Source organism: Rhinatrema bivittatum, chromosome 7, assembly GCF_901001135.1.
Source record: "Rhinatrema bivittatum chromosome 7, aRhiBiv1.1, whole genome shotgun sequence".
Lineage (NCBI taxonomy): Eukaryota > Metazoa > Chordata > Amphibia > Gymnophiona > Rhinatrematidae > Rhinatrema > Rhinatrema bivittatum.
Genome location: NC_042621.1, coordinates 34,151,711 through 34,171,811, shown reverse-complemented (window position 1 = coordinate 34,171,811; position 20,101 = coordinate 34,151,711). Strand labels below are relative to the sequence as shown.

Genomic DNA, 20,101 nt, shown 5'->3' with positions numbered 1-20,101 from the left:
TTGCGCAAGGAAGGCATCCTTGTGCATCCTTACCTAGACGATTGGCTCATCTGTGCAAAGTCACGAGCGCAGTGTATCCTCGCAGTCGACAGAGTGGTACAACTTCTCCAATCTCTGGGATGGATTGTCAACTTCACCAAGAGCAGCCTGGTCCCGTCCCAGTCGTTGGATTTTCTGGGAGCTCACTTCGACACCAAGAATGCCAGGGTTTTTCTGCATCCGGACAGAGCTCATTCTCTGCGTCAGCAGATTCAAGGATTTATGGCGCTCGAGACGCCCACTGCCTGGGACTACCTGCAGGTACTGGGGAACATGGCCTCGACCATCGATCTGGTTCCTTGGGCATTTGCGCATCTGAGGCCTCTGCAGAGATCCCTACTCTCCCGGTGGCAGCCGGTGTCGAGAGATTTCCAGGCAATCCTTCCGATTCCGAGAGGAACCTTCATCAGTCTCCATTGGTGGCTGGAACCGCGGCACCTAGCTCAGGGGGTGTCGCTGGAGGACCCGGATTGGGTGATTATCACCACGGACGCCAGCCTCACAGGCTGGGGAGCGGTCTGTCGGGACAGCTCAATCCAGGGTCAATGGACGGAGGAACAGTCGAAGTGGCCCATCAACCGCTTGGAGACCAGGGCGGTCCGTCTGGCGTTACAGGGTTTCTTCCCCATAGTACGCCATCAAGCAGTCAGGGTGCTATCGGACAATGCGACTACAGTGGCGTACATCAATCGCCAGGGAGGCACGAGAAGTCGGTTGGTCTCTCTGGAAACTGACAAATTGATGGAGTGGGCAGAGCTTCACTTCCAACGACTAGCGGCCTCGCATATAGCGGGAGTGGACAACGTACAGGCAGACTTTCTCAGCCGACAAAACTTGGATCCCGGAGAGTGGGAGCTCTCGCAGCAGGCGATGCGGATCATAGTACGACGATGGGGGACACCGCACGTAGACCTAATGGCAACCGCCGGAAATGCAAAGGCCGCCCGCTTCTTCAGCCACAGGCGGAAGCGTGGCGCCTAGGGCGTGGACGCGCTGGTCCTGCCCTGGCCGTGCCACTGTCTCCTATATGTTTTCCCACAGTGGCCCCTCGTGGGCAAGGTCATCCGCAGGATAGGGGCACACCAAGGGCCGGTGATCCTTGTGGCGCCAGAGTGGCCCCGACGACCGTGGTTCGCGGATCTGTGCAATTTGACGGTGGAGGGTCCCCTTCGTCTCGGTCAGCTGCCATGTCTTCTACGCCAGGGACCAATATTTTTCAAGGAGGCAGATTGCTTCTGTCTTGCGGCCTGGCTTTTGAGAGGCGTCAGTTGAGGAGGCGCGGTTATCCGGAGCCGGTTATTTCAACGCTACTGAAAGCACGTAAGATGTCCACCTCTGTTACCTATATTCGAGTCTGGAAGGTCTTTGAGGATTGGTGTGGAGCTAATGACATTCTTCCCATGCAGGCCTCAGTGCCACAAGTCCTTTCCTTCTTGCAGGCAGGTTTGGATTTGGGTCTTGCTTACAATTCTCTTCGGGTTCAGGTGGCGGCCTTGGGGGCTTTTCTTCGCAGTGGAAATAAGGAGTTTCTGTCCTCGCATCCGGACGTCTCCCGTTTCCTTAAAGGAGTGAAATACTTGAAGCCTCCGATTCGCCCACCTTGTCCGTCGTGGAATCTGAATCTGGTGCTCCGAGTCCTCTGTGGTTCGCCGTTCGAACCTCTAAGCTCGGCTACCATCAAGGACGTCACTCTCAAGACCATTTTTCTCATGGCAATCAGTTCAGCAAGACGTATTTCCGAGCTGCAGGTCCTATCCTGTCGTGAACCATACCTTTGTTTCATGCCTGAAGGGGTTTTGCTGAGGACGGTTCCTTCTTTTCTCCCTAAAGTGGTTTCGGCATTCCACCTCAACCAATTGGTGGAATTACCATCTTTTGCCTCTTCTGAGTCTGGAGACCTGCATAGACTGGATGTATGGCGGTCTCTGCGCAATTTGACGGTGGAGGGTCCCCTTCGTCTCGGTCAGCTGCCACGTCTTCTACGCCAGGGACCAATATTTTTCAAGGAGGCAGATTGCTTCTGTCTTGCGGCCTGGCTTTTGAGAGGCGTCAGTTGAGGAGGCGCGGTTATCCGGAGCCGGTTATTTCAACGCTACTGAAAGCACGTAAGATGTCCACCTCTGTTACCTATATTCGAGTCTGGAAGGTCTTTGAGGATTGGTGTGGAGCTAATGACATTCTTCCCATGCAGGCCTCAGTGCCACAAGTCCTTTCCTTCTTGCAGGCAGGTTTGGATTTGGGTCTTGCTTACAATTCTCTTCGGGTTCAGGTGGCGGCCTTGGGGGCTTTTCTTCGCAGTGGAAATAAGGAGTTTCTGTCCTCGCATCCGGACGTCTCCCGTTTCCTTAAAGGAGTGAAATACTTGAAGCCTCCGATTCGCCCACCTTGTCCGTCGTGGAATCTGAATCTGGTGCTCCGAGTCCTCTGTGGTTCGCCGTTCGAACCTCTAAGCTCGGCTACCATCAAGGACGTCACTCTCAAGACCATTTTTCTCATGGCAATCAGTTCAGCAAGACGTATTTCCGAGCTGCAGGCCCTATCCTGTCGTGAACCATACCTTTGTTTCATGCCTGAAGGGGTTTCGCTGAGGACGGTTCCTTCTTTTCTCCCTAAAGTGGTTTCGGCATTCCACCTCAACCAATCGGTGGAATTACCATCTTTTGCCTCTTCTGAGTCTGGAGACCTGCATAGACTGGATGTATGGCGGTCTCTGATACACTATCTGGAGGTGACTAATGATTTTCGGCTCTCCGATCATCTGTTTATCCTCTGGTCCGGACCCCGGAAGGGTTGCATGGCCTCCAAACAATCTATAGCGCGGTGGTTGAAGGGAGCGATCATAGCGGTGTACCTTGGCGTAGGTAAGTCCCCTCCGCTGGTTGTCAAGGCTCATTCTCTTCGAGCCCAGGCGACATCTTGGGCGGAGAGCTCCTCCGTCTCCACTCAGGAGATTTGTAGGGCGGCCACCTGGAAGTCGATCCATACTTTTGCGAGACATTATTGCCTGGACGTCGGTGCTCCGTCGGGCGGTCAGCTTGGAGACAAGGTAATATGAGCAGGGCTGTCTGCGGCCCACCCGTGATGGCAAAGCTTTAGTACATCCCACCTTCTGGAATGATCCTGGTATGTACAGGGAAAAGAAAATTATTCCTTACCTGCTAATTTTCGTTCCTGTAATACCATGGATCATTCCAGACACCCTCCCTTGGTTTGGGGGTTTGCTTGTGGGACATCCCTGCCTACCTGTCTTAACAATCTTTTACTCTGTATTTCGAATACTGCGTGTCTTTTTTGTACACGCACTGCTGTTCGCAAGTTCACTGTTCAGAATTTAGTTGCTGTTTATTTGGACAGTGGTTATTTCAATTCCTTCTTTGATTACTTGATCCCTCTGTTTTTAGTCTCTCTCTTTTGGGCTTTGTTAGTCTAGTTACTGAGAGCTGTTACAGGGGAGGCGTGCTTTTATGGTTCCTCCCCTGGGAATTTTGTGTTCTGACTCCATCTGCTGGACATGGAACATAACCCACCGTCTGGAATGATCCATGGTATTACAGGAACGAAAATTAGCAGGTAAGGAATAATTTTCTTATGTAGTTGTGGGTGGATCCGTGGGCCGGTGGCAGATGATCACGCCCCTGGGAGGATATTCCAAGAGGGACCATCGGCTAGGCTTGAGTATGGAGACAGACACACATTAGTTCTTTTATTAAACAGGTTTTTGAAACCACCAGAGGTGGCAGTAGTGAGCTGAATTGCCCGGCAGGGCTGTAATCCCTCAAGTACTGGAACAGCGATCCAGGATGGCTGAGCTGTTGAGAAACTGTAGAAAAGTGAGTAGGCAGAGTAGGCAGAGTTCATGAACAGAACTAGATGACAAAACTCACATAAGGTCTCAAGGAAGCTCAGGAGCTAGAAAGGTTCAGGCCTTTGAGGAGCGAGTACCTGGTTCCAGGGAAAGCTCTGAGAGAGCGATGGTAACTCACAATTGTTTGTAGCAGCGATAGCTTCCAAGCAGTAGAGAATCTTCAGAGTGTCCAGGAACATGGGCCCTCAAGGAGCGAGTACCGGTTCCTATCTGTAATCTGAATGTAAAGAAAAAGAGCGAGGCCCCCAAGGAGCGGGTACCTCTGGTAAGTCTGAGGAGGCAGAGTAGATTGGAGGGACTAGTCCGTAGGTAGTGAGACACATTCCCAATCCAACCCCTTGCTAACTCAGTTAGATAGTGAATTAGAGACCTTTAAATATTGGAAGTGGATGACGTCATCTCAGGGGGACGCCCCTGAGGTTCGCGCCCTTGCTGGTACTTCAATCAGAGCACGTGCGCGCTCCCTAGGTCTTCAGGCAACATGGCGGATCTGCAATGTCAAGCCGGTCCGGGGACGCTGGAGAGAGACGGCATGGAGATGCCGCGGTAGCCAGGCATTCATCAGACCCGGAGGGAGTCACCACAGAGGTAAAGAGGGCAGATTGAGGACGTCGAGCAGCGATGGTCGCAACACTCCTGTGATGAAAATTTCTTACATGGAAAGTATTTTTCTTAGTAGCCATTACATCAGCTAGGAGGGTCAGTGAGTTGCAAGCTCTCGTCACATACTCACCCTTCACAAGATTTCTGCATGAGAGAATAGTCCTTCGCACTCATCCCAAATTCCTACCAAAAGTAGTAACGGATTTTCACATCAATCAATCAATCAATAGTCTTGCCTACTTTCTTTCCAAGACCTCACTCTCACCAGGGAGAGAGAGTCTTACACACCTTAGACTCTAAACGTGTGCTAGCTTTTTACCTGAACCATACGGTGGTCCATAGGAAATCCACCCAACTCTTTGTTTCTTTTGACAAAAATAAACCAGGAGTTGCGGTAGGAAAACAGACTCTCTCCAACTGGCTAGCAGACTGTATCGAATTCTGTTATGAAAAAGCAAATGTTCCTCTCCAGGGGCGAGTAAAAGCTCACTCAGTAAGGGCTATGTCTTCATCAGTAGCACACTATCGTTCAGTGCCCATTCTTGACATATGTAAAATTGCAACATGGAGTTCCCTTCACACCTTTGCAGCTCATTATTGTTTGGACAAAGAAGGACGACAAGATTCAGCCTTTGGACAATCTGTCTTAAAGAACTTATTTCCAGTATAACACCAACTCCTGCTACATCCATCCTGCTGTGATTTCAGGCTGTCTCATTTTTTACAGCAGTAGACCAGTTGTTGTGCTTGTTGCACAAGTTGTATGCTGTTGGTATAATGCAAGAATGTCTCAGCCTGTAGCTTGCTAATCACCCATATGTGAGGACTATCATCCTGCTTATCCTGGGATAAAGCAAAATTGCTTACCTTGTAATAGGTGTTATCCCAGGACAGCAGGATGTAGTCCTCACAGAACCCACCCGCCACCCCGCGGAGTTGGGTCCAATATGTTTTATTATTTTAATTTTTTAGCTCACACTTACTGCTACAAACGAGACTGAAGGGAGACCCCTGTGGCTGAGAATATCATGGCATGCTGGGCATGCTCAGTAGGCTCAGTGTGCCAGCCAAAAGTTTCTAGAAACTTTTGACAGAAGTTTTCCGTATCAGGACCACATCCTGCTGTTCTGGGATAACACCTATTACAAGGTAAGCAATTTTGCTTTACTTGATACCCAGAGGCACATAGAAAGAAAAGTAGAGATGGACCCTTTCTGCATCACTGCTTTCAATCTCTATTCAACTCCTTATCCAGACCAGACTCGGACATGATTCACTGTATTTAATTTAATTTAATTTAATTTAATTTAATTTAATACCCTTCTTAAGGCCTTTCTTCTTCCAGCTGAATCAGCTTCCAAGTTCATGATCCTTGTTTTAATGTAACTTTTTACTTTTTTACTTTCTTACTTTTTGCTTCCTCTGATTATAAAAAGTTGTTCCTTATGTTATATTTATCTATCCCCTGTTCGATGTAAACCGACCTGATATGGTATTCATCCTTGAAGGTCGGTATAGAAAAATGTTAAATAAATAAATAAATTATCCCTACCGGATAGTTGAATCTGAGTCCAAGAGTTCCAATATGTGGGGATGAACAATAGCTCTTATACAGTGCTTCTTGCAATTAAATCCTGTTTCTATCCTTAACTCCCAGCAACAATAATTATACAGTTTCAACATCCAATAAACCCGCAGCAGAGGAACTGTGGTTTCCAACTTCTTTACTGATAGTTTGGTTAGATTATTGGATAATATTTACAGTTTCGATTTGTTTTCTTCAATAAAATAAATAAATAATAACCAGCTGATAGAATAAACTTGTAACTCCACTTCTTCTATCAAAGTCTCTACTTCTAGTGAAAACTCTATATTACACAGAATTAATCCTTGCATCCAATTTCTTACTTTCCTCAGTTATATAAACTAAAATTAGTTTAATCTTCTTTTACCTCCCAATGTATTTATCTTTTTCCTCTTCCCAGTGGAGTTGGTCAGAATATACAATACTGCGCCAATATTTAATCAGAACTTAACACAAGATTTAATACTTTTTAAAAAATCCTCTTTGAATACATTTAACTCCTTATACAGCACCTTAAGGGTACTTCAGTCTCCCTTGTATTCCTGAATTCTTTCCACTCTTTAAGCAGTGCCAGGTGGGTACTTCTCACACCTTTAAGTAACTTCCTCACAACAGTAACAAAGTTCTTGTTACCTTTATATTTATCTTCTTTGTTTTTCCCACCAGTGCACGTTACTGGATCCCTTACTGTAGATGGAAATTGTAACATCTCTGTATCTTTCTGGATGAAAGACTTCCCTTTTACATAGGTTTGGTATACTGACTACCAGAATTCTGACTGGATCAAAAAATATGATCATATCACACCAACACTCATCTCATTACACTGGCTCCCAATAAAATACTGAATAGAATACAAAGTACTTACAACCCTGCATAAAATAATCATAGGACAAAAAAACAACTGGCTAAGAAAATCCATTGTAATACACACTCCAAAATGGAACCTACGCTCAATGAATAAAGGCCTCCTCAAAATCCTTCACGCAAGAACCACTCGACTGAACACAACACGTGAGAGAGCCATATCCATTGCCAGCCCTACATTATGGAATTCAATACCAATTGGAACAAGAACCCAACCATGCATCAAAATGTTCAAAAAAGACCTGAAAACCTGGCTGTTCACCAGAACCTACTTAGATTCACTCAACCAACCAGCCCACCAAGTACACAAGAAACCCAACAACAAGAAAAATGCTACATCCCTAGATCTATCAAAGAACTCTTAACAATGATTCCACAACTGACCTCATATAGTATATATTACTTCATCAGAAAGACACTTGAAATTGTTAGACCCCCCTGCTGCTACAGATCCAAATTTATAATATCTCTCCCAGCCTATACACCTTCCCCTATCCCTCACTTATTAACCCAAGGCTATATGTAACATCAGTATATATGTAATATCCTTGCTGTATGTAAGATCTTTACTGAATAGATTAGGCCTCACAATTGATAACTTTTATATGTAATCAACTTACACTACATGATAAGATGCTGTGATTATGTTTATACAACTGTCCCATGATTCTGTAAACCGTTCTGATGGCGAAACCGAATAACTTCAGTGTTTCCATCATAAGGGATAGATCAAAACAGTTAATGCAAAAATATTCTTCCTCTTCAGCAGGACACTGTCACTGTGTATGCTCGTTAGGAGACATAGCACAAGCAGGTTTTCCTTACTCCTCATCCACACTTGAATAAAGGGATGCCCCAATCCATTTCGAAATAGGGGATGGGCTCTCAGGGGAAATCTCAAAAACTGGTTTAAAAAAGTCCAAACAATCTTCAAGGGCAGGTAGATGAGCCAACAGGAGGCCGATCCCTACATTAAAACTTCATTACTCCTTTCCCATAAATTAGAAGGAAAAATTAGAAGACAGAGAGCTCCTACTCCAATAAAATCCAAACTTAAATCCACAAAGATAGCTGGTGTGCTGTAGGATGATAAACAGATAGGACACACCATCTGCATGTTCCTACATGGGGGAGAAAAAGCCAAACCTGTCTCAATTATTTCCTCATTGAACCTCCCCAGCTTAATGGTACACTCCTTTAGTAAGAGGAAACTGAAGGTCCTTTACATAAGAATTGTGCAGTGCCCACATGTAGAGATATTCAAACAGGAAAAGGGGCTGGGGAAAGCGGAGAATATAAAAGGGTCGTTAAGGGCAAGGATGGAGGACAGTAGAAAAAGGAAAGAAAGAGGAACAAAAGAGAAAGGACAATAGGAGAGAAAGAGAGAGTAGGTGAGTGAGCAGGGGAAGACACATAACTGGGCAATAAGTCACCAAGCCCTTGCGCATTAAGGGGTAAATTTTCAAAACTTTATGCATGTAAATCCTGGCATGTGTAAGTCCCAGGACCTCAGGAAAGGGGCGGGGAGGGGGCAGGGTGGGATTGTCCAGGGGCAGGGTGGGGCATGGCTAGAGGCGTCCGGCACAGCGGCCATTTGCCGCTGTGCCAGGGGATCGCATACTGGCAGGGTGCTGGCACGCGTAACTTGCTCCTGCCCCAAAGGAGGGAACTGCGGAAGGCCATGGGCGTCGACGTGCACAGGTTGCACAAATGTGTACCCCCTTGCGCGTGCCGACCCCCGATTTTATAACATGCGTACACCGGCACGCGCATGTTATAAAATCGCGAGTCCATGTATGCACGCCAGGCAACGAGCGCACATGGACACATGCGTGCAAGTTTTTAAAATCTACCCCTAATTGAGGTAGATTATTTAGCTGGGTTAGACCAAATTGAGGTAGATTATTTAGCTGGGTTAGACCAAAGATCCATCAAGCCCAGTATCCTGTCTCCAACACTGGCCAATCCAGTTCACAAATACCTGGCAGGATCCCAAGGGTAGATAGATTTCAAGCAACTTAGCCCAGGGATAAGCAGTGGATTTTTGCAACTCCATCTTAATAATGGTTAATGGACATTTTCTCCAGGAACTTGTCCAAATCTTGTTTAAATGCAGCTACACTAATAGCTTTCACCACAATCTCTGGCATGGAATTCCAGAACTTAATTATGCATTGAGTAAAAAAGTATTTTTCCTATTAGTTTTAAATCATCTAGTAACTTCATTTTGTGTCTCCTAGTCTCCGTACTTTTTGAAAGAGTAAACAATTGATTAACGTTTACTCGTTCCATCCCCTTTACCGTATATTTTATCTTTTCAGTAAACTGAAGAGTCCTAACTGCTTTAACCTTTCCTCGTAGGGAAATCGTTCCATCCCCTTTATGATCTTGGTTGCCCTTCTCTGTACCTTCTCTAATTCTGCTATATCTTTTTTGAGATGTGATGACCATAACTGCACACAATACTCATAAGAAACATAAGAAATTGCCATGCTAGGTCAGACCAAGGGTCCATCAAGCTCAGCATCCTGTTTCCAACAGAGGCCAAACCAGGCCCCAAGAACCTGGTGATCACCCAAACACTAAGAAGATCCCATGCTACTGATGCAATTAATAGCAGTGGCTATTCCCTAAGTAAACTTGATTAATAGCAGTTAATGGACTTCTCCTCCAAGAGCTTAGCCAAACCTTTTTGAACCCAGCTACACTAACTGCACTAATCACATTCTCTGGCAACAAATTCCAGAGCTTTATTGTGAGTTGAGTGAAAAAGAATTTTCTCTGATTAGTCTTAAATGGGCTACTTGCTAACTTCATGGAATGCCCCTTAGTCCTCCTATTATTCGAAAGTGTAAATAACCGATTCACATCTACTCATTCAAGACCTCTCAGGATCTTAAAGACCTCTATCATATCCCCCCCTCAGCCGTCTCTTCTCCAAGCTGAACAGCCCTAACCTCTTTAGTCTTTTGGTTGCCCTTCTCTGTACCTTCTCCATCGCAACTATATCTTTTTTGAGATGTGGCGACCAGAATTGTACACAGTATTCAAGGTGTGGTCTCACCATGGAGCGATACAGAGACATTATGACATTTTCCGTTTTATTAACCATTCCCTTCCTAATAATTCCTAACATTCTGTTTGCTTTTTTTTACTGCTGTAGCACACATGATTTTAAAGTATTATCCACTATGATGCCTCAAGATGAGGTTTCACCATGAAGTAATACCAAGGCATTATGATATTCTCTGTTTTATTCTCCATTCTTTTCCTCATAATTCCTAGTATTCTAATTGCTTTCTTGGCTGCTGCTGCACACTATGCAGAAGATTTCAGTGGATTATCAATGATGATGCCTAAATCCTTTTCCTGAATAGTGACTCATAATGTGGAGTCTTGCATTGTGTAGCTATAATTTAGGTTACTCATCCCTAAGTGCATCAATTTACACGTGTCCACATTCAATTTTATTTGCCAGTTTTGCAAAGTCCTCTTGCAATTTCTCACAATCTTCTTGTGATTTAACAACTTTGAATAATTTGGTGTCATCAGCAAATTGAATCACCTCACTTAAGAACATAAGAAATTGCCTTCTTGGGTCAGACCAAAGGTCCATCAAGCCCAGCATCCTGTTTCCAACAGTGGCCAATCCAGGCTACAAGTACCTGGCAAGAACCCAACAACTAAGTATATCCCACGCTTCTGATGCTAATAATAGAGTGGCTATTTTCGAAGTCCTCCAAGAATGTATCCAAACCTTTTTTTAAAACCAGCTACACTAACTGCACTAACCACATCCCCTGGCAACAAATTCCAGAGTTCAATTGTGCAATGAGTGAAAAAGAATTTTCTCTGATTAGTTTTAAATGTGCTACAAGCTAACTTCATGGAGTGCCCCCAGTCCTTCTATTATCCGAAAGTGTAATTAACTGATTCATATCTACTCATTCAAGACCTCTCATGATTTTAAGACCTCTATCATATCCCCTCTCAGCCGTCTCTTCTCTAAGCTGAACAGCCCTAATCTCTTTAGTCTTTCCTCATAGGGGAGCAGTTCCATCCCCTTTATCATTTTGATCACCCTTCTCTGTATCTTCTCCATCACAACTATATCTTTCTTGAGATGCGGCAACCAGAATTGTACACAGTAGTCAAGTTGCGGACTCACCATGGAGTGATACAGAGGCATTATGACATTCTCTGTTTTATTCACCTGATTCCTAATAATTCCTAACATTCTGTTTGATTTTTTGACTGCCACAGCACACTGAGCCAATGATTGCAAAGTATTATCCACTATGATGCCTTGATCTCTTTCCTGGGCAGTAGCTCCTAATATGGAACCTAATATTGTGTAACTACAGCATGGGTTATTTTTCCCTATATGCATCACCTTGCATTTATCCACATTAAATTTCATCTGTCATTTGGATGCCCAAATTTCCAGTCTCACAAGGTCCTCCTACAATTTTTCACAATCCACTTGCGATTTAACTACTCTGAATAATTTTGTATCATCTGCAAATTTGATTACCTCACTCGTCGTATTCCTTTCCAGATCATTTATAAATATATTGAAAAGCATGGGTCCTAGTACAGATCCTTGCGGTACTCTACTGTATACCCTTTTCCACTGAGAAAATTGTCCATTTAATCCTACTCTCTGTTTCCTGTCTTTTAACTAGTTTGTAATCCATGAAAGGACATCACCACCTATCCCATGACTTTTTACTTTTCTTAGAAGCCTCTCATGAGGAACTTTGTCAAATGTCTTCTGAAAAACCAAATACACTACATCTACCAGTTCACCTTTATCTACATGTTTATTAATCCCTTCAAAAAAGTGAAGCAAATTTGTGAGGCAAGACTTGCCTTGGGTAAAGCTGTGCTGACTTTGTTCCATTAAACCATGTCTTTCTATATGCTCTGTGATTTTGATCTTTAGAAAACTTTCCACTATTTTTCCTGGTCATTTATAAATATATTAAAATGCAGTAGTCCCAGAACAGATACCTGGGGCACTCCACTATTCACCTTGCTCCATTGGGAAAAATTACCATTTAGCCCTAATCTCCTTTTTCTGTCTTTTAACCAGTTTGCAATCCACAATAGGACACTGCCTCCTATCCCATGATTCTTTTTATTTCCTAAGAAGTCTTTGATGAGGGACTCTTGTCAAATGCTTTCTGGAAATCCAGATACACTGGCTCACCTTTATCCACAAATTTATTTACACTCTCAAAAAAAGTAGTAGATTGATGAGGCAAGACTTCCATTGGCTAAATCCATGTTGGCTTTGTCTCTTTAAACTATACTTTCTAGATGTTCAGCAATTGTGTTCTTTATGATAGTTTCTACCATGTTGCCTGGCATAGATGTCACACTCACTGGTAGTTTCTGGATTAAAGATAAAGTAGATATGCACTGGCATATAAAACAGGTGTCAGATTTAAACCAATTAACTCTCTTTGAGGTATCTGTTGTAAATGCTGATGCTGCTCATCATGATTTCCTTAGCATATGTTCTACCATGAAATTTTGCTCCCAAAATATTACTAAAATTGTGATATTGTTTATTACAGGGTCTCTTTTCTGAATACTTTTATCTGACTAAAAAGGAGTACATTGGATATATAGAGAACCCCATCCAACTGAGAGATCATGTGATTGAAATGTATGGGGATATGATCTTTGTTATCCCAACTGTGAAAACAGCTAGATATCATAGAGGTGAGTCTCTATTTTATATAAGAAAACGATAATGACCAATTCAGGTTCTCTTGATACTGTATATTCAAGGTCAAACCAGTTCACACGTCAGTAAAGAACACATTAATGTATTGAGGCCTCTAAGCTGGGGAGTGCAAAAATTACAAGAATATATTCAGAAAAATAAAATCTAAGATGGTTGTATAATAACTGTATGAAATGTCTGTGTTGCGGACAGAACGGTGGACCCTTGGGCTGGCCTGGCGGAGTGCGCAGATGGGAAGAGCGAATTCCTTGGAGATGGCACAGGCCAGGAGGCGGAACCAAGACAGAGATGAAAGTGAAGTCTTCACCCTGGAAGCCCAAGATCCCCCCGAGAGGAGCTCGTGAGGACCCGGACCGCTGGGAATTAGGAGAAGGAACGAGACGAGACGAGAAGACAAGCCAAGGGTCGAGGCAGGCGGCAGACACGGAGAATCGGTGACAGAGCCAAAGTCAGAAACCAAAGAACTAACCGAGAGAAATCCTGAAGCGGACTGGGATCTGGAACAGCAGGATCAGGAGCGGCAAGACCAGGATTAAGGTCAGGATCAGCAGGATCTGGATCAGCAGAATCAGGATCAGCAGGAACTGGAACAGCAGAACAGAAACAACAGAAACAAATCCTGAAGTGGAGCGGGATCTGGAACAGCAGGATCAGGATCAGAAGCGGCAAGACCAGGATTAAGGTCAGGATCAGGAGGATCTGGATCAGCAGAATTAGGATCAGCAAAATCAGGATCAGCAGGAACTGGAACAGCAGAACAGAAACAGCAGTAACAGCACAAAACACTCAAACACTGAGTAACTTCGTTGCTAAGCAACCTCCACAGGGCTGACGCCAGCCTTAAGTAGTAGCTGGCGTCTGACATCACCAAAGGGAGTGGGCCGGAGCTCCCCGTGGTTGGACTGTTAAAAGGTCCCCTCTCACGAGGCAGCAGGTAAGAACCCAGTCGCTAGTCTAGCGACCGATCGCAACAGTACCTCCTCCCTTACGCCCCCTCTTCAAAGGACCCGGTTTACCAGGATGATCCAAGTGAAACTGTTGCAGAAGAGATTTGTCTAGGATGTTGCGAGCGGGCTCCCAAGTGTTCTCCTCACCACAGCCTTCCCAAGCTAACAAGTATTCCCAGCGACGATTAAAGAAACGTACATCAAGGATCTCTCGAACTTGGTATGTAGGGTCATCAGCAGCGGGGTTCTCCCTAGTATCAGGAGATCTCTGATGAAATCGAGAAAGAACTACCAGTTTAAGAAGAGAAACGTGAAATACATTGTGGATGTGTAGCGCAGTAGGCAGGCGTAAACGATAGGAAACCATTCCAACTCTCTCAGCAACTTGGAATGGTCCGCAGAATTTAGGAGCCAGTTTTTTAGAGGGCAACTTGAGGTGAATGTTCCTGGTGCTAAGCCAGACTTTGTCTCCTGGAAGAAACACTGGCTCTGGTCGATGATGCCAGTCGACATGCCTTTTAGCGGCTGTTGCTGAAGCGGTGAGTTTATTTTGAATGGGATTCCAAAGTCTATGCAACTGCTGGGCAGACAACTGGGCTGCCGGTGACGGCACTGACACAGACAGGGGTAGTGGTAGTTTAAATTGCTTCCCGTATACTGCTTGAAAGGGTGAACTTCCAGTAGCTGAGTGAATTTGGTTATTGTAGGAAAACTCGGCCCAGGGTAGTAACTCGACCCAGTGGTTCTGTTTGTCGTTAGCAAAAGCTCGAAGGAAAGTCTTTAGGGAGCGATTCATGCGCTCTGTCTGTCCGTTACTTTGGGGATGAAATGCGGTGGAGAAACTGAGTTGTACCTCAAACTTCTTGCACAGAGCTTTCCAATAGCGGGCCGTAAATTGCGGACCCCGGTCAGAAACGATGTCCTGCAGAAGTCCCTGAATGCGAAAGATGTGCTGTGCAAATAGCAATGCTAACTCTGGTGCAGACGGCAGCTTGGTCAACGGCACAAAATGAGCCATTTTGGAAAAACGGTCCACCGTGACCCAAATGATGGTTTTCCCATTAGACGAAGGCAAATCTACTACAAAATCTGTAGCTATATGAGTCCACAGTTCAGTTGGAACAGGCAGTGGTTGCAATAGCCCCCAAGGGTGACCAATTCGAGGTTTTTGTCTAGCACAAGTAGGACAAGAACTCACATAAGTACGTACATCTTGTCTTAGGTTTGGCCACCAGTAATAGCGGTTCAATAAATCCAAAGTCCTGTCTTGACCAGCGTGGCCTCCAGTCAGGGAATCGTGGGTCCAACTCAAGACCCTTGTCCGGAGACGCTTGGGAACTACTGTCTTCCCCAGAGAACTCACAATCACAGCGGCCAGGTTGATCTTAGTGAGATCCAGGATGTATTGAGGACGCTCTTCCTCCTCCTCTAACTCAGAAGTATGGGACAAGGCATCCGCACGGATATTTTTGGATGCTGGCTGGTAGCGAAAGGTAAAATCAAAACGGTTAAAAAAAAGAGACCACCTGGCTTGTCTGGGGTTCAGCCTCTGTGCTTGGCACAAGAATTCCAAGTTTTTATGATCAGTGTAGACTGTGACAGGATGGATTGCACCTTCTAGCCATTGCCTCCATTCCTCGAAGGCCAACTTAATTGCCAAAAGCTCCTTGTCCCCTATACTGTAGTTACACTCAGCCGGTGAGAATTTTTTGGAGAAATAGGAGCATGGAAGCAACTTGCCTGTGTCTGAGTGCTGACTGAGTATCGCTCCTACTGCAATGCTAGACGCATCTACCTCCATAATAAAAGGATGTTGCGGATCCGGATGATACAAACAAGTGTCCATCAGGAATGCCTGTTTTAAATCCACAAAGGCTTGACAAGCTGTTTCATATCATTCCTTGGCATCCGCCCCTTTACGAGTCAGTGCAGTGAGGGGTGCAACTCTCAAAGAGTAATTAGGAATAAAATGTCTGTAGAAGTTTGCGAATCCAAGGAAACGCTGCAAGGCTTTCACCCCAAAGGGACGGGGCCAGTTTGTGATTGCTGATACTTTCTCTGTATCCATTTGAAAACCAGTAGATGACACGATGTACCCCAAGAAGGGAAGTGACTCACATTCGAACATACATTTCTCGAGTTTGGCATACAGGTGATTGTCTTTCAAGACTTGCAACACTTGTCTAACATGTTGGCGGTGGGACTTCAGATCTTGGGAATAAATTAAGACGTCATCCAAATACACTATGACGTAAGAGTACAGCATCTCTCTCAACACCTCATTCATAAGATTTTGGAAGACTGCCGGAGCGTTACACAAGCCAAATGGCATTACTAGGTATTCATAATGCCCATCTCTTGTATTAAAGGCAGTCTTCCATTCGTCTCCAGGACGGATGTGAACTAAATTGTATGCTCCCTGCAGATAAAGCTTTGTAAAGATCTTTGCCCCCTGCAGTCTGTCCAAGAGTTCTGGAATTAAAGGAAGGGGGTACCGATCTTGCTTTGTAATGGCGTTTAAGCCTCTGTAATCTATACAAGGTCTAAGTGTACCATCCTTCTTCCCCACGAAGAAAAACCCCGCTCCAGCTGGTGATCGAGAAGGGCGGATAAATCCCTTGGTGAGGTTTTCAGTGATGTATTCAGACATTGCGTATGACTCCGGCAGAGCAAAGGATACACTCTACCACGTGGCAGCGTGGTGCTGGGCAATAAGTCTATGGCGCAGTCAAAAGGGTGATGACGTGGCAAAATCTCTGCTTTTTTTTTTTTTTTTTTTTTTAAACCTCTGCAAAGTCCATGTAAGGTGTAGGAGGCAATACAGAAGTACTTAGCATCTGCATGACAGAAGGCACCTTGAGACAATTGGAAAAACAAAAGGGGCTCCACTGAGCTATTTGTAAGGAGTCCCAATGAATTATGGGAGAGTGCTGCTGTAACCATGGCAACCCCAGTACCACTGGATGCACAGCTTTCTCCAAAATCAAAAAAGATATCGCTTCCGAATGCAGCGCTCCGGTCCGAAGAGTCAGAGGAACCGTAGAATCAGAAATAATCCCAGGAAGGACTGTACCTTGGATAGAAGTGATGCATAGCAGGGAACTTCGAGGAACAGTAGGCAAACGCAGTTGTTGCACCAAATCCGATAAAATGAAGTTTCCACCTGCTCCAGAGTCTATGAAGGCGAGAGTGTGAAAGGACCCTCCTGGGTATTCTAGAGCAGGGGTCCCCAACCACCGGTCCGCGGACCGGGACCGGGCCGTGGGAGTTTTTTGCCGGTCCGCGGCGCCGCCAAGCACTGGCAGGTGTGTCGCGTGCTCCCAGTCTCTCCCGCTGCCGTTGCCGCCGGGCTGTCAGCACGTTCAAGCCCAGTGGGAACGGCAGCGGTGCTAAAAGAAGCTGTGCACCCGCGGCTGGGCCTTTTCTTCTTCCCGCGCCTGCCGCCCCCCCCCCCCCCCCCTCCTGTGACCCGGAACAGGAAGTGATACGCGGTACACGGGAAGGAGAAAGAGCCGAGCCGCATGGAAAAGTAGCAGCAGCGGCTGCAGCATCGGTCCCCGAGCAGTTGAAGCAGCCGGTAATCATGAAAAGAGTCAGCAGCATGAGCCGCCCGCGGCCGATGGGAGTCTTCTTTCTTGGCCTGCGGGGGCTGCTGCAGCTCCCATTTGTGCTCGGGGGGGGGGGGGGGGAGAGGAAGTGAGTGAGAGAAAGAGAGAGAAGCAGCCGGCCAGTGTGTGATTGACTGGTCAGAGAGCTGATGTGTGTGTGTGTGTATGTGAGAGACAATGAAAGTGATTGCTCAGGGAGATGACTGATGTGTATGTGAGAGTGTGAGACATTAGTCAGGGAGGTGACTGATGTGTGTGTGTGAGAGAGAGAAAAGGCATGGAAGTGAGAAATCTGGGTATGTGAGAAAGCATGGGAGTAAGAAGCCTGGTGTTGTGGGGGTGAAAGAAAGCATGGGAGTGAGAAGCCTGGGTGAGTGTGCATGCATGAGAGAAAGAGACTGCTTGGTAAGGTGACAGTGTGTGTGAGAGAAAAAGACTGGTGTGTGTGAATGTGAGAGAATGTGATTCAGGGAATGAGAAGCCTGTGCACGTGGAGAGTGAGCATGGAAATGAGAGAGACTGGTGTGTGTGTGTAACAGAGAGAAAGTGATTGTGGGAATGAGAAGCCTGTGCATGTGAAGAGAGTGAGCATGGGAGTGAGAAACCTGGGTGTATGTGAGACACAGCATGGGAGGGAGAAGCCTGTATATCTGAAAGAGAACATGGGAGTGGGAAGCCTCTGTGTGTGTGTGTGTATGCATGAGCAAGATCAGGTGACTGGTGTGTGTGTGTGAGAGAGAGAGAAATAAAGTGATTATGGGAATGAGAAGCCTGTGCATGTGAAGAGTGAGCATGGGAGTGAGAAACCTGGGTGTGTGTGAGACACATCATGAGAGGGAGAAGCCTGTATATCTGAAAGAGAACATGGGAGTGGGAAGCCTCTGTGTGTGTATGCATGAGCGAGATCAGGTGACTGGTGTGTGTGTGTGAGAGAGAGAGAAATAAAGTGATTATGGGAATGAGAAGCCTGTGCATGTGAAGAGTGAGCATGGGAGTGAGAAACCTGGGTGTGTGTGAGACACATCATGAGAGGGAGAAGCCTGTATATCTGAAAGAGAACATGGGAGTGAGAGACTGATGAGTGTGTGTGTGTGTGAGAGAGAGAGAAAGAAAGTGATTATGGGAATGAGAAGCCTGTGCATGTGGAGAGAACAAGCATGGGAGTGAGAGACTGGTGAGTGAGTGTGTGTGTGTGTGTGTGTGTGTGTGTGTGTGTGTGAGTGAGAGAGACAGAGAAAGTGATTATGAGAGTGAGAAGCCCATATATGTAAGTAGAACACGGGAGTGGGAAGCCTGTGTGTGTGTGTATGGCATGAGAGAAACTGTTCAGGAAGGTGACTGGTGTGTATGTGTGTGCCAAAGACTGTTTGGGAGATGATTGGTGTGTGAGAGACAGAAACTGGTCATGCGGGCATGACTGGTATGGTGTGTGTGTGAGAGACATGGGCACTAAGGGAGAGGACCATAAGTATAGAGCTTAGCTTCTACTGCTGCTTCTGGTGTGTGCCACGGCCTGCAGGGAAGGGGAGTAGGAGAGCTGCTGGAGGGGGTAAGTAAAGGTGGCTTTCTAAGTTTATTTTTCTTGACTGCCATTTTAATTGTGTGATGTCTGCTTTTTTGAAATATTTTATTGGTGTTTGGAGAATGTTTAATAGTTTTTATGAGTTTTTAATTGTTGGATGTTATTCTGTTCATAGCTGTTTTGAAACATTTATTCTGCTTATTAGTATAGTTTTACAATTATTTCTGTGTGGGGATCTATAGCTGCTTGCTAGTTCTGTTTTTAGGACCTGATTTAATATTTGTAGTGTTGCCTTTTCATAGATAGGGTTGCTCCTGTTTGAGTGTATTCCATAATACAGGTGTAACTGTGTGCGGATTAGTTTATGTGCATTACTACAGTTCCTGGGAGTATGTTAGGTCGGTTCTGTGTCTGTTACCGAGATGAGATATTTTGCTAGCATGTAAGCGTTTGTATTGGTCTTATTTGTTGTGTTTTCTCAAGAGGACATGCATTGGTGGTAAACTGCTGTCTTTTCATAAGTAGGGCTACTGAGCCTGGAAGTAGAAGGAGTTTGAGTTGCTGTTACTGAGATGTCACCAGAACCAGAATATCTTTTTTGTAGGGTGAGTTGTATGGGGAATGTCATAATTCTGCTTTACATCCATTATTGTGGGTCAGGGTGGTTCCCGTGGATGCAAACTGTACTTTTACATCTAGCCCATTGACGATCATGGGTCAGTGTGCCATGCATGTGAGAACCTATGGTGAGTTGAGTCACATTCACATTATAAATGTCATAATTAAATGATAAGTGTGCACTAAAATCCAACCCCCTCCATAACCCCACCCCATATGACCAAAGCCCCACCCCTGCCCCGCCCTGCCGGGCCATGGAAAAATGGTCTTGCTTGAAGCCGGTCCCTGGTGCAAAAAAGGTTGGGGACCACTGTTCTAGAGTCACCGGTACAGTACATTGAGGAGAAGAATTAACAAAACCTAGGAGTAGCTCCTCTGTACTGCCTAGGCTTTGGCGTTTTCCGGCCACTCCTTGCACTGGGCTAGAAAGTGGCCCTTGTTGCCACAGTATAGACAGAATCCCAGTGTGCGGTGTCTTTGCCTCTCCTCAGCAATCAACGGCGTGCAACCTAACTGCATAGGTTCTTCAGCTGATGGCTCTGATTGTGCCGTCCCGTGACTTGAAGGCGTCATCATGGGTCTAGCGAAGACTGGTGCTAAAGATATGGACCGGCGTAAAGAACGGCCCTCCTTGGCCCTTTGCTGAAGGCGTCGGTCTATCCGACCGGCTAAGTCAATTACATCGTTGAGAT

General features: G+C 45.6%; 1 protein-coding gene across 2 annotated transcripts in view; it reads left to right on the top strand.

Moving 5' to 3' along the window:
* Positions 1-20,101, top strand: part of LOC115095045 (fatty acyl-CoA hydrolase precursor, medium chain-like) — a 249,318-nt gene that overhangs the window by 207,509 nt on the left and 21,708 nt on the right. For both annotated transcript variants that reach the window (XM_029608227.1, XM_029608226.1), the window contains one exon: positions 12,542-12,689. In XM_029608227.1, coding sequence (XP_029464087.1) covers positions 12,542-12,689 — 148 coding nt within the window. The remainder of the gene's footprint in view (positions 1-12,541; positions 12,690-20,101) is intronic.